Below are 15,321 nucleotides of genomic sequence, written 5' to 3' on the forward strand. Positions count from 1 at the left end.
TTAGTGGAATGGTGCAAGTGGGCCTTATTAAATATAAATTCAATAAACGGTGCATTTTTTGTATCAATTAACAACCATCTATACCTACCTTCTACGAATATGCATCTAAATCTTTAAGGGTTTGTATTGTACAGTCACCTGCAATAATATGTTACACATCGAAGGCTGCAAAAATATCTGACACAATCTTATTTGTAGAGCCATAAGAACGTGTCACATATTTTTGCGGCCTTCGAAGAGTAACATATTTAATGCAGGTGACTGTACCTAATGACTGCGTGCAGTACAGAAATAGGTACTTTACTCGCAGAACCGGAGCGATCTATCCAAAATAGCGGGTACTAAATTAGTCGTCAGAGAAATTACAAGTCTGGTTACCTACTACCGTTTTGCAAATTGTAATGAAATATTACTTATGTATCTTAGCATGCAATAAATTTAGTAAAAATACCTAATGATAATCATAACTGGCACATAAACTGTATTTATATAAAATTTGCATCTTGGTTTTAATCGTACATACTGCTGTAATTAATCCAATCTGGCGTTTCTGACAGTTTTCCTTGTAAAAGATATTAAACCCATGAATCCTTCACAGATGGCTGCCAAATCTAACCAAGTGTCACGCGTGATGCAAGAGCACGTCGGTCTGAAGCGCGGCGACGTGGTGTGCGTGTTCATGCCCAACTGCGGCGAGTACGTGTGGACGTGGCTCGGCATGGCCAAGCTCGGCGCCGTGTCCGCGCTCATCAACAGCAACCTGCGCCACAAGCCGCTGCTGCACTGCATCCAGGTCGCCAAGGCCAAGGCCATCGTGTTCTCCGACCAGATGGCGGACGGTACGATCCTCGCACTAGTACTCTGGCTTCTAACTGTGGACGTGGCTCGGCATGGCCAAGCTCGGCGCCGTGTCCGCGCTCATCAACAGCAACCTGCGCCACAAGCCACTGCTGCACTGCATCCAGGTCGCCAAGGCCAAGGCCATCGTGTTCTCCGACCAGATGGCGGACGGTATGATCCTCGCACAAGTACTCTGACTCCTAACTGTGGTCGTGGCTCGGCATGGCCAAGCTTGGCGCCGTGTCCGCGCTCATCAACAGCAACCTGCGCCACAAGCCGCTGCTGCACTGCATCCAGGTCGCCAAGGCCAAGGCCATCGTGTTCTCCGACCAGATGGCGGACGGTATGATCCTCGCACAAGTACTCTGACTCCTAACTGTGGTCGTGGCTCGGCATGGCCAAGCTCGGTGCCGTGTCCGCGCTCATCAACAGCAACCTGCACCACAAGCCGCTGCTGCACTGCATCCAGGTCGCCAAGGCCATCGTGTTCTCCGACCAGATGGCGGACGGTATGATCCTCGCACAAGTACTCTGACTCCTAACTGTGGTCGTGGCTCGGCATGGCCAAGCTCGGCGCCGTGTCCGCGCTCTTCAACAGCAACCTGCGCCACAAGCCGCTGCTGCACTGCATCCAGGTCGCCAAGGCCATCGTGTTCTCCGACCAGATGGCGGACGGTACGATCCTCGCACTAGTACTCTGACTCCTAACTGTGGTCGTGGCTCGGCATGGCCAAGCTCGGCGCCGTGTCCGCGCTCATCAACAGCAACCTGCGCCACAAGCCGCTGCTGCACTGCATCCAGGTCGCCAAGGCCATCGTGTTCTCCGACCAGATGGCGGACGGTACGATCCTCGCACTAGTACTCTGACTCCTAACTGTGGTCGTGGCTCGGCATGGCCAAGCTCGGCGTCGTGTCCGCGCTCATCAACAGCAACCTGCGCCACAAGCCGCTGCTGCACTGCATCCAGGTCGCCAAGGCCAAGGCCATCGTGTTCTTCGACCAGATGGCGGACGGTACGATCCTCGCACTAGTACTCTGACTCCTAACTGTGGTCGTGGCTCGGCATGGCCAAGCTCGGCGTCGTGTCCGCGCTCATCAACAGCAACCTGCGCCACAAGCCGCTGCTGCACTGCATCCAGGTCGCCAAGGCCAAGGCCATCGTGATCTCCGACCAGATGGCGGACGGTACGATCCTCGGAGTACATTGTTACTATTGTTAGCATGATCAGTCAGCGTACTCGTATGGATTAGCCACTACCTCGTTGTGTACCTACATATTAATGTATTTTAACATTATAAATATGATAGGTACTGGTAAACGAACTAAGTGCCTACTCAAGCATCCTTAAATTTATTTCATTATTTAATTACATGAAGTAAATAAAATATGTGTGTTGTGTAAGAGATCAAACACATCCTTCTAGAATGCCTTGCCTTCCTCCAATTTTAGAGGAAAGAGGAGGAGTGTATATATAGGCATTTTCCTATTTTCAATCGCCTACATTTAAGTCATGTGGAAACATCTTAAACCTATAAAGTACCTAACTTATTCCGACAGCCGTGGCCGAGGTCCGCAGCCAGCTGCCGGTCGACATGAAGCTGTTCCAGTTGTACGGCACGCCAGCGCCCGGCGTGCTGGACTTCGGCGCGGAGATGGAGCGCCAGCCGCCCGACTACCCGCTGGTCACTGACCCGCCGCACTACAAGGACACGCTGCTCTACATCTACACTTCGGGCACGACTGGCATGCCGAAGGCTGCCGTGCTGCCTAATTCCAAGTATGTTGTACATTTGCATCTTTACCTGGTCTCAATACTAAATCATTTTGTGTATTATAGTTTGTAGTTATCTCAAACGACGAGTAGGTACTTATATGACTAGTTTGTTGTTTACGTTTAGTGTTCACCTAGCTACATATGATGATGATGATGATGATCATACTGTTAATCTGTGGTGTTTACTTGAGTAATTTTATCTATGGTGCCGTGTATGGTGTCCGACGTGCATGTTTTCTTTGGAAAGGAAAATTAGGGGCCGTAGTTGATTGATAGTACACACTGTCCTCTACTTATCAATGGCGATCTCAAACACAATCGTGCCTCGTAATAATCATTATCATTTACCTCCATTTAAACTTTCTTGAACTGTTTTGATGAAAGAACCCACTTTTTCCGTCGTTGATAATCCAAGCGAAAATGACTTATACTCGTGAATTATAGAAACACACTGTCAGCGAAAGCTTTTTCTAAAAGCAAACATACACGTTAGCAAATAAGAAACTTGCTCGGCGCTATTTGATTCTGCTGCAACAAAAAAGTGGTCTGACGTTCCGGCTTTCCTCTTCTCTCGAACCTCTGCTTAAACTAGCACCTATATCTTCACCAGATACCTTCTAATCGTGCTGGCAACAGTGCACATGCTGGGTCTGAAGTGGTGGGACCGCATGTACAACCCGCTGCCGATGTACCACACGGCGGGCGGCGTGGTGGGCACGGGCGCGGCGCTGGTCGAGGGCATCCCGTCCGTCATCCGGCCCCGGTTCTCCGCGTCCAACTACTGGACTGACTGTATCAACTATCAGTGCACGGTAAGCAAACGAATAAGGCACTGATGATGATGATTGATGATGTTTGATCGTGTCTGATATTTATGCGGCCTTCGTTGTGTGACATACTATTTACAGGTAACTGTATACGCGACCGCTGAAAGTGAAAAAGCAATCACATTTATATTTTTATCACGATATCAGTTATTGGTGGTTTATGATATATTTTTTTATCTATGCCCAAAAATACACCCTAGATACTTATATACCCTATTGTCACGGACCTAAGATAACCTAAAGGACTAACCTAACCTAAGACCATTTTACGACCACGATAACCACGATACCCTGGTCTGATTTTCAATCTCATGTAATAAACCCATCACCACAACATGATGGTGATGGTGATGGTGATGGTGGTGGTGGTGATGGTGTGGTGATGTATTTCGGCAGGTGTGGTGTGTTATGCAATATTGTAACAGAACGTACATCATGCATTTCTAATAAATTCTCGGTGTTGTTTGTTTGCTTACCCCCTGTAGGCATTATGTATTTTTAATAAGGTTTAAAAATTGTCAATTAACAGTGTGGACGTTGTTACCTAAGGGTGATATTCCATCGATCCAATATCACTGCACTCTCTCATTAAGTAAAATGTGAGACAAAATACACATCGGACAAAGAAATTGGATAAGTGTAATAGCACCCTATGATACTCATAACGCAGCTGCTTGATTTAGATTTATATAACTAACTAGCGACCCGTCCCGGCTTCGCACGGGTTAGCAAATTATACACATAAACCGTCCTCCAGAATCAGTCTATTGATATTAGGTGAAAGGCGCATGAAAAACCGTTCAGTAGTTTTTGAGTTTATCGCGAACATACAAACAGACTAGGGTTGCCAGATCGAAAGGCGCTATTATCGGGAAAAAATATCACGTTTTCGGGATTTTGGGACTTAAGTCGGGGAAAAAAAACATTCATATCAAAATAATTGTATTAAAGACAACGATATTTTACATTATTGGCACTATGCTCGACGCGGGTCGCTCGCTGGCTCGACGACAGTTCGGTACTTGAAATTATTGTTTTATAACGTAGTGGAGCTGTTTTTCGGGACAGCTTTCCCTTCATCGGGAATCAGGAACACATGCTAAAAATCGGGAGAATCCCGCTAAATCCCGACCGTCTGGCAACCCTAAAACAGACAGACGCGGCGGAGGACTTTGTTTTATAAGGTGTGGTGATGTATTTCGGTGTAGGAAAGCTTTATCATCGTGTTTGTTGTAACCAGGTGGCGCAGTACATCGGCGAGATGTGCCGCTACCTGCTGGCGCAGCCGCCGCGGCCGACCGACGCGCAGCACCGCGTGCGCATCATGGTGGGCAACGGCATGCGCCCGGCCATCTGGCAGAACATCGTTGACAGGTCACTTGTTATACTAATTAATATTGAAGTTACATTTGTGACAAAGTAGCTTAAATTACCTAATTGATTTAAATTGTCACGTCGTACGTGTGCCTAAGTTACGTGTACAAGTTAACAAAGGTTAACTGGAAGAGATCCCTTAAAGGGATAAGTTCGCTTTTGTACCAATGACGAATGTTATTTTTCCTGTTTTGTTTTGATTTTTGTACCATAAAGTGTTTTACTACTACTATACTATAAGTAAAGTGGTACGTACCTACGTACGATAAGACCACCATGCCAACAATGCATGGCAAAGGTTGTTCGGGCTGTTTTCTAATTGATCAAGTCCCGAATTAGAAAAATAGGTACATTACTTAAGAAGTATACATTCTTACTTTAATTTGGGTTTACTCTCAAAAGTGGTAATGAATATTAATGTGTTATATTGCATAATATGCATGAAAATTCGGGAAATTGAAATTACCAGAAAATTAAATTTAACTCTGATTTCTATCACCTTCACATAATTATGTATTATCATGGTAAATTAATTGGATAATTCATATACATAATTAGAGTTAGTTAAATTTAATCGAAATAATTAGAACCATGTTTAGAACATTACTCGTTTACCTAGTACCTTTCCTATTTAGTATAGTACAGTCAACAGTAAAAATATGGGTGTAGACAACTTACTCAAAAATATGTCCCATAGTTCTTAATTCACTGACATAAGAGTTATGGGACATATTTTTGAAATGATTTGTACACCCATATTTTTACCGTTGACTGTACCTATAAGAACGAAATAAATAGAAGCGTTTGCAGCTGAACTTTTTAGTAATAACCTAACCTCATTTACTTGCGCTTCTATTTAAATATGTAGTAATTTATCGTGATTTGAATATAAGAAATAAGTTGGGGTCGGAGCGGTCGCCTAATCAGCCGAAGGCATTGTTGTATTAATGAATGCACGAATAAGCTAATGTTGTTTGTTGTGACACCGTTTGCAGGTTCAAAGTGCCCCAGATAAACGAAATTTACGGCGCGACGGAGGGCAACGCCAACATAAGTGAGTTTATCATTATATCACTTGTAAACAAAGCTTAGTACTATTTGTTATAAAGTAGTTATGATAACAGGGTATTTGCATAAAGTCATGACGAATTTCGTTGAAGTTATTAAACTAATGAAACATGGTCTTTTAAAGATTTTGAATATGTCATACGATAGAGATAGCTATAAAACGTTTTTTTTTAAATATTTGTATGAGAATATACTCGCGGATTCTTTATAATAATTTTGACAGTTTGGTTCAAATCTCGCGCCAGCTTTTCTGAATCAGCCTATTATACAGCGTGACACATACAGTTTAAAGTCAACCCAAAGATTTCAATACACCATATCAATTTCAATCTCCAGACGAAATTGCAATCAGAAGTTAATTATAGTTAACTTCTTATCTAAAGTCACGATCATCAAAAAATATCAGCTGATAACACAGGTGTTGCAAACACCATAATACCTACCTTAAATCCTTGAAATAGCTTAAGAATTTCCTTCATCCCATCGTCAGAACTGCGAACATGTTGAGAGATTATTTCGCTCGCTGCTTCACAAGCTGCTTTGCCTATTCACATAGAGTCAGACCAAGAAAAGTCTGCAGCGGATTTGGTAGCCCAGGCAGTTGAAAATGTTATTTTAAACATCAACATTCTATGAAATTATGATGTATAAATAACATTTGCACTGCGTGGCCTATCAAAACCGCTGCAGACTTTTCTTGGTCCGACTCTAGTCATCTATTTAGCATAGTGCTAAAACCTGTCACATGATTGGGAGCTGTCGAGATCCAGGGGTAGAGTAGGTACATAGTCTCATAAAACATGGTCTTCTCTTCCCAGAGTGACACAAGCCTACGTCACAATAACATGGCCGCTATATATAGCGCTATCGCATGTTATCATATAGCGCTGTCGCATGATGAAGTAGGCTTGTGTCAGTCAGGTGACCTAGAAAAGATGGGAAGAGAGTACCAGACGGAGTATATTATTATACCATGAGTAGGTACAAATAGGCACTTAGTGGGATACAAATAGGCACATTCAAATAGGCTACCTAGTAATAATGTAAATGTTTCCGTCCGTGATGTTGTAGTAAACGTGGACAACACAGTGGGCGCGGTGGGGTTCCTGCCGAAGCTGCTGCCGGCGAGCGCGCTGCCCATCGCCGTGGTGCGCGTCGACGAGCAGGGCGCGCTGGTGCGCGGCCCCGACGGCTTCTGCATCCGCTGCGACCCGGGTAACATTTTCATACCGCATTATTTTACCATAATTTTTTTTTTTAATTTTTTTAATCCATAAAAAAAATTTACTGTGTAATTATCGCACTTATCTGCCAAACTGCAGAACAGTTTGTTGGCAGAAAACTAAGTCTACCCTCCACCATTAATACTCGATCGTAATCGTAATAGTGTACTAGTATTATAAATATTAATACAGCAGTCTTTTTTATGTAACTTACATACGAGTGGGGTCTGTTATTGAACACAGGTCATTGTATTATATACAACAACAGGTTAACAATAACCTAACATTATAAGTGCAACCAAGCAAACCGACGGCTATCTAGTTTACACAGACGGCTGTGAAATTGTTTGAATTCATACTTTTTTTTACAATATAGATTTTATTCTTTGACTTTTACTTCATTATCTTCATATATCGTATTCGTTGATACAGTACTTACTGTTGGTATGACTAGACTTATATCGACCAGGGACCAGACATAACCGTGATTGCCTTTTGTACTGTTTTCGAGCTCCCTATATACGGGAAAACAATACAAAAGGTAATCACGGTTCATATCCCGGTCGATATACGAGTATGTCTATAGTGAAACTAAACGTAAATTACGTGAATCATTCAAAACTGTTACAGTTGGTATGATGTTTTTTTTTTCTTAATTTCAGGCGAAACGGGCATGTTCATCGGTCTCATTGCTCAGGGGAACGCTTCGAGGGAATATTACGGTTACGTCGACAAGGTAGGGGTTGAGCAATTGAGCATTCCAGCATTTTGTGAGCTAAGAAAACTGATTTTAGAAGTTGGAGTCATAGCCGGTGCCTACTGATAAGTGTTTCATTATAAAAACTCAGTCACACGAGTTAGTCCTACTTTCCTAACCACTTAGAATACCTAAATAGGACAAGTTTCGTAAAATTTAGGGTTAAAATGTCATAATGTAATCGCCGATCAGACAGAAATCCGTGGGGACATTGATTTTATCATTACGCGTAATAGTATTGTTGGTGCAAGCGGTTCATAGAGACGCGTATACCATAAACATCAGTAAAATAGTCAGCTAACAATTATTACTCGGCGACAGTTTAACGAGCTCTGCAAATGTTTATTTTCTTTCATTCCAGACCGACAGCAACAAGAAGCTGGAACGCGACGTGTTCCGAAAGGGCGACGCGGCGTTCGTGAGCGGCGACCTCCTGGTGGGCGACGAGCTGGGCTACCTGTACTTCCGCGACCGCACCGGCGACACCTACCGCTGGAAGGGCGAGAACGTGTCCACGGGCGAGGTGGAGAACGCGCTTAGCGCCAGCCCCGCGCTCGGCAACAGGGAGGTCGTGGTGTACGGCGTGTCGGTGAGTCACAGTCACAGCTAGCTCCGTGAGCGGCGACCTCCTGGTGGGCGACGAGCTGGGATACCTATACTTCCGCGACCGCACGGGCGACACCTACCGCTGGAAGGGCGAGAGCGTGTCCACGGGCAAGGTGGAGAACGCGCTCAGCGCCAGCCCCGCGCTCGGCAACAGGGAGGTCGTGGTGTACGGCGTGTCGGTGAGTCACGGCTCGCTCCGTCCATTTAAACATACGGCGCGAATCGGAAAATGAATTAGGGATTCACTAGATATGAAGTAGTACTACGGCAAAACGTACCTTATGGCGGCCGCAATAATATTGGAGCGACGTTACTAATAGCGTAAGCACCAACCGCCATAAGGTACCTTTTGCCGTGGAACGTCACGTATCTTTACTATTTCATAATTATCTAGTGAATCTCTAATTCATTTCCCGAATTGCGCCGATAACAACAACAACACAAAGTTTAGTAGTACAAAGTGTAGTTTAGTTTAGTTAACATAAAGTTTTATGACAAGAAATTAATTGCGTACCGGGATTGATTATTGATAGGTTGCTTATGCTGCATAACAACGGGCGTAATTATACTAGATTAATGTAATAAACCTTCGACAAAAGAAGGTCGATATATTTTTTTATAATTAGTGAGTTTTGGTTGTCTGACGACATATGAATGTATGCATCCCAGATTCCCGCGAACGAGGGTCGGGCGGGCATGGCGGCGGTGGCGGACCCGGCGCGCGCGGTGGCGCTGGCGCGGCTGGCGCGCGACGTGGACGACGCGCTGCCCTCCTACGCGCGCCCGCTCTTCCTGCGCCTCGTCGACGACATCGACGTCACCAGTGAGTGGACACTCCGACCCTACCCTACCCTACCGCCCGATCCCGTGTGCTACTCTGCAGCAGCGCCACCATAATTCATTCCGATCACTTATATGGTACCTATACAGGGCGAAATCGGGGTCGTGATTCAAACCTATTGTACTTAACTCGGTAAATTAACGTGATGTTAGGTATAAAGTTAATTTTTAAATAATTGCAGCCATTCATTAATTAATCAACAATTTAAGTATCCCAGTTAAAAACTCAAATTATGGTTACCTTACAATTAATGTTAAAACCTATTTAATAAACAACTGATTAGATGAGTAAGAAATGTCAACCGTCACTGTTATGACAAAGTCAAAACTTCAAAATAAATAAAATCATTCAAAGATTGTACATTGAGTTCATTAATTCTGGCAATTCTGAAGATAATTAAGCAGAAAAATGCCCGTGGCATATCCGTTTTCAAATGTTGAGCGGTCTGACATGGTAATGTTTTATTACCAAGCGCGTCGTGCTACCACTGCTCGGGATTTAGTTCAGCAACGTTATCCATTGATATGTGATGCCTGAATTACTGCGAAAAGTGCCGGAACATTACTTGCATAACTTACACTATCAACACGATGGTGCTCCGGCTCATTTTAAACACCGAGTACGCAATCATCTCGATGAACAGTTCCCGGGACGTTGGATTGGCCGCGGCGGACCCGTGGCGTGGCCTCCTCGTAGTCCCGACCTGACGCTCAATTGCTTTTACACTGAATGTTAAATCGAAGATAAGTGTTATCATTTACTTAACGTAAGCTACTAATACTTTCTTTACTAGATGTTTGTCTTGTCAAGTCTGTAGGGTGACCATGACTCTAAATAAGAAATTATTTTGTATTTTATTTTTGTATGTGCGAAAAAGATACAAATTAATGCACTCTAATCTACAGTGTTGTGCTCCTAATTAAGTGGCAAGTCTTATTTTTCTTTCTTGCTACACGACCCCGATTTCACCCTGTATATAATGTTTCTGGCTGTACCTGTGATAGGATACGAAATAATCGGCGTTGAAAGTGGCGTTTCTCATGTAAATTGATGTACTAATGCTGTTTATTACGTACTTAATAGGTACCTGTGTGGCGCCGCTACAGAATAACACAGCACACCCGACCGCCGGATCCGACTATCATAATTATAAATGCAAAACTATATATAACTATCTGTCTGTTACTCCTTCATACGTAAACCGCTGAACCGATTTGGATTAAATTTGGTATGGAGAAAGCTTGAGGCCCAGTGTAATAGTGTTTATCAATCATGATCATGATCATTCCATGCAGACGAAGTCGCGGGCAGAAGCTATTAGTACTAGTATCTTAAAACTCCAATCGGAACTTTGTACCCTACTTATAGAAATTATTACGCGACTTTTCATTCATATCTATCATCCTGATCAATTTTTACTTCTGATTGGCGTTGGCAATTGTCTTATATACCTACCTACTCTTGTTTTTGACATGTAATCGTAGCACACCCCTAAATATCGGGTAGATCCGTCCCGCGCCCAGCACTCTTTAGCTACTTAGTCGTATCCAGGATTAACTTACAATCTTTTGAATTTCATCGATACAATTGAGCTAATAACATAAGAAACCCTGGCCATCGTGCTATCTATGGCGATCGATCGTGCTATTTCATATTATAGAGTAATTCTTATTCTCGTTGTCTATGCCCAGGCCATCCATAAATGTTAAACATTGCAACCAGCAGAATATAATTTCACTAGTTATGAATTTATAATTTACGAACAAAAAAATTAAAACTTTTCTTCGTTTCCCTCAGGCACATTCAAACTAAAGAAGCTGCAGTACCAGAAGGAGGGCTTCGACCCGGACGTGATCCGGGAGCCGCTGTACTTCCGCGCCGGCGCCGAGTTCGTGCCCATCACCTCCGAGCTCTTCAAGGACATCTGCAGCGGCCGCGTCAAGCTCTAGACGGCCGCCCCACAACCCACGCGAGGGAAACGTGCGTTTACAGCACGCGTGAGATTGACGCACACAACATTGGGCTATGAGCGCGCGTATGAAAGCGATAAATGTTATACTTAGTTTGTTAGTGTGGATATGTACGGGGTATTGGTTGCATTTTTATCAGTTAATGGTGTTATATATTTGCCACTAGAGCAGCGGTCGGCAACCAGCGGCCCGCGGGGGCCGCATGCGGCTTGCAAACTTCTCACTTGCGTCTCGCGAGCCTCCCTGGCTATTTCGTATGTAATATTGATAAACGGCAATGTCCGATAAAATTATAAACATTAACAAAGTGCGGCCCGCGTCAACTTCGTTAACTACTATGTGGCCCTTGGCTGCTAAATGGTTGCCGACCGCTGCACTAGAGTGTCGAGACGATATAAGTGGCACTTAGGCACGCTGGCTCATATTATTCCTAATATCAACCTGGCAATTTGCCGTACATTTCTGATTCGACAATTATATTTACATATAGACCCAGAAATCTACCTATAGGTACGGCAATTATTCGTAACATACGATTAAAGAACTAAGTGTACCTAACGTTGTTATTTTATAACTGCGCTTAAAACCCAATGTTAAGAGGCAAGACGCATGAGCTGCAAGATAAAAAAAGATAAAAAATAGTTTATTCAAGTAGGCATATTACAATGCGCTTATGAACGTCAAATAAACCTTTACCGGCTCCAACCGTACACCTCTGCCCCGAGAAGATTTAAATCCCCCCTCAATTGGAGGAGGGTATCCCAATATGGGACCGGCAACAAACTCGGCGGGACACATCTTTTCAAAACATTATTACATCTTATAATTAACATGCATTACGAGTAATTAATACAATTTAAATTACTATAGAATTCATGCAATTATACTCAGTGAGTACATAACTTTATAGAATTTGATATAAAAAATAAACATATATGCACATGAAATCACAAATACGTAGCTCTTTCAGAAAACAAATCAAATCTTACAAAAGGAAAAGAAAATAAAATCAATAAAAGAAATGAGAATACATATTATATGAATCTAACTGATTGTTATGAGATGCTTTCATACAATTTGATGTGCTTTCTTACCTGAGCTGAGTCACCTTTAACTCTACACATAATACAATGTTTTTAATTGCTACTTGTCGTTATTACAGTTTCTGGTTTGGACCATGCATGTTTGTCTGTCAAGTAGTCCTCGACTCTGTAATAAGCCTTCAACATCAATGACTTTTTTAAGTAATTCTTAAGAGCTGGAAAGGGTAATCTTAAAGCATCCTCAGGTAACTTGTTATAAAAATGAATGCATTGCCCAACGAATGACTTCTGTACTTTACGAACACGAAACTTTCTGATAGCAAGCTTAAAATATCTTTTTTGTTATAAATAATATTTTCGTGTTGTTTTCTGTATGTTTACAAACTCATGCGCCTCTGGGCCTCGGTCGATGCGTTAGTACTATTACACCGTACTCCCCGATCAATGGAAAAGGTGTCGAGGTCTGCCTATAAAAGTCAAAGATTTTGCTCCATTAATGAACATATAGTGATTACCTATTGTTATAAGCCGGTACTTAGCTATCTTGAGCACGTTTTTTTTGTGATTTGGTACAGGGTCGGAGCTTGTAGCGAAATTGTGGTTTACTTTTAGACCGTGTTGAAAACGCTGGTCCGAGACCAAAGTGAAGGCGGATAATTGATTTATACGATTAATTGATGCTGTACTATAATTAGATTACCCTACATATATTATGCTGATTATAATATTTAGGTGATATTTTTACGTTGTTAACTTATTTAGGCCCACTTGCACCATTCCACTAACCCGGGATTAAGCGGTTAAACCGATAACATAGTATCTAATTGTACTGGTAACCATGGGAACGCCAGGTTTATCAAGTTAACCCCGGGTTAGTGGAATGGTGCAAGTGGGCCTTAGTGGAATTGTTTTCTCGGCACTTATTTGTGAAATTGACTATAATATTCTGATGCGGTTATTGGTATTTTACGTGCTAGTAAAATGGTGGTAGAACTATTTCCGTGCTTAGTATGTTACTGTTGGTTTGTGAATGTTACAAATCGCAGAGTGTTGTGGTGGTGCAGGCGAGCAGTCAATTAGATGCGTAGGGCATGTTCAATAAACACCCGTTTATCTCTATTTGCGTAATTAATATTTCCTGAAATATATAGTAGGTACCTAACAAGTACTTGGGTACGACGCATTTTTTGTGTATAAAATATTCTTTAAAAAAAAACATGGCAATTGGTAGTATTTTGGTAACCAGATTTTTTATGTAGGTATATTTATTTAAATTCATTACTTCTATGTAACAGACTACACTGCTAAAAATGCCACACACCCTTATAATGAATGAAAGTCATCCGTAAGCGGAATTCAAGATATTTTTAAATATTCCAATTTTTCAATAATTTTACAGCCTTCCTGATGTTAAATCCTAATCAATTTGAAGCAATAAATATTATCTAAACATTTACCCACATTATTATTGACACTAAGAATGTGAGAACAAATATTTAGTCTAATACAAATATATATGTAGATAAATTATATTGTAGATAACATTCCACCATCTAGTCTCGTAAGCAGTTTTATTTGGTGAACAGTGCACCCAGCATTCTTTATGATATATCTTTAAGTTCCTGTTTGAATTATAAGGATGTTTTTTTTTAAGACAGTTATTTCAATGGAACGTCTATTATGTTTGAAAAATATTTCAAATATGTGTTGCGTGCAGCTGAAAAAATGAAAGTTTGAAAAACAAAGCGCAACAATACAAACTTTGTATGGACATTCCATTTAGATATCTGTGCCTTGCAACAAATTGCACTTAGAACACGTACCTAGTGCGCCGTCGAACTACGCTCCGAATTTGTTAAATATATAAGTTGTAAATAAATACCTAAATTATATACCTACTGTTGTTTTAATTATGTGTGAATGGGAAAGAGCGAAGAATCTCGATAGTATGTCACTCACTGCTTACCTACTAATTGTGTCGCTTAACTTCAAACTCGGGTAAATCCATTGGACCCTCTCAGCAAATATCTACCCTATTACGTTTTCTTAATACCAAAATCGCATAATCTGACAGATGGATTTACCCGAGTTTGAAGTTAAGCGACTCGATTGCTAGCTAACATTGTGGACGTCAGTAGGTACTAGGGAATGCAAATCGGTTATTTTTTGTATGGAAATAACCGCGGTTTCGGTTAAAAACCTATTATTTCCATACAAAAAATAACCGATTTGCATTCCCTAGTAGGTACACTTAGTAGCAACTAATACAAAGTCAAATAGAAAAATCTATTATTTTGTGAGATGTTGGTAAATATATCGAGGAGCAGTTAGGACCTGTTATGTGGCATCGGGATTGCAACTATAGAAAATGATTAGATACTGTTTTCTAGATGCTTGATAGAATTGGTATCAAAACGTAAAACAAGATTTCCTAAAACCAGCTAAAACCACAGAATAAATAATAGTACTAGGTACAGAAGACTCACTCTCTAACAAAACGAGTCTGTCACGATCAGCACAGATATGGCCGCTAGGTGGCGACAGCGCCACGCGCGGCATATGGCAAACCCCAAAATTGGGGTCGAACGGATTGACTTTTAGTTACCTGTAGCAAAGCGACGAAATCGCGGAGTGAGCCACGCCTGCTAAAACTAAGTAAATGTTTTCTGCCACTCTTATTTTATTGAGTTAAATTGTACTTATTGTCACTGACATAAACTTAGGTAATTTGCAGGATTAATCAAACGATGTTGCACATTCGCTATCTCGTATTCATTATATACAAGCTCAAATAACAATGAATGATCGCAATAAATGCTTAAAAAATATTTTAATGACGTCACATATGACTGAACCAACTGCGTAAATAAACAAAATAATAGAACTTTATCTAGTGTTTCTGATCCTACACAAATCAAGAACAATAGCAGTCAGTCTGCAATTCTAGCTTTCTAAGACCCACGGTCCAACCTATAGTACTTGCTGCAATGACATTTT

At 41.8% G+C, this 15,321-nt stretch overlaps 1 protein-coding gene across 1 annotated transcript in view; it reads left to right on the top strand.

Annotated features, from left to right (window-relative positions):
- The window catches only part of LOC134663658 (long-chain fatty acid transport protein 4-like), a 31,441-nt gene extending 17,225 nt beyond the window's left edge, over nucleotides 1-14,216 (top strand). Inside the window, exons 3-12 of the mRNA XM_063520101.1 lie at nucleotides 599-839; nucleotides 2,399-2,618; nucleotides 3,226-3,427; nucleotides 4,683-4,816; nucleotides 5,812-5,870; nucleotides 6,956-7,099; nucleotides 7,770-7,843; nucleotides 8,226-8,453; nucleotides 9,140-9,293; nucleotides 11,109-14,216. Of these exons, the coding sequence (XP_063376171.1) occupies nucleotides 599-839; nucleotides 2,399-2,618; nucleotides 3,226-3,427; nucleotides 4,683-4,816; nucleotides 5,812-5,870; nucleotides 6,956-7,099; nucleotides 7,770-7,843; nucleotides 8,226-8,453; nucleotides 9,140-9,293; nucleotides 11,109-11,260 (1,608 nt within the window). The 3' untranslated portion in view covers nucleotides 11,261-14,216. The remainder of the gene's footprint in view (nucleotides 1-598; nucleotides 840-2,398; nucleotides 2,619-3,225; nucleotides 3,428-4,682; nucleotides 4,817-5,811; nucleotides 5,871-6,955; nucleotides 7,100-7,769; nucleotides 7,844-8,225; nucleotides 8,454-9,139; nucleotides 9,294-11,108) is intronic.
- The last annotated feature ends 1,105 nt before the right edge of the window (nucleotides 14,217-15,321 follow it).

The sequence above is a fragment of the Cydia fagiglandana genome, chromosome 4 (assembly GCF_963556715.1).
Source record: "Cydia fagiglandana chromosome 4, ilCydFagi1.1, whole genome shotgun sequence".
NCBI classification, from domain to species: Eukaryota; Metazoa; Arthropoda; class Insecta; order Lepidoptera; family Tortricidae; genus Cydia; species Cydia fagiglandana.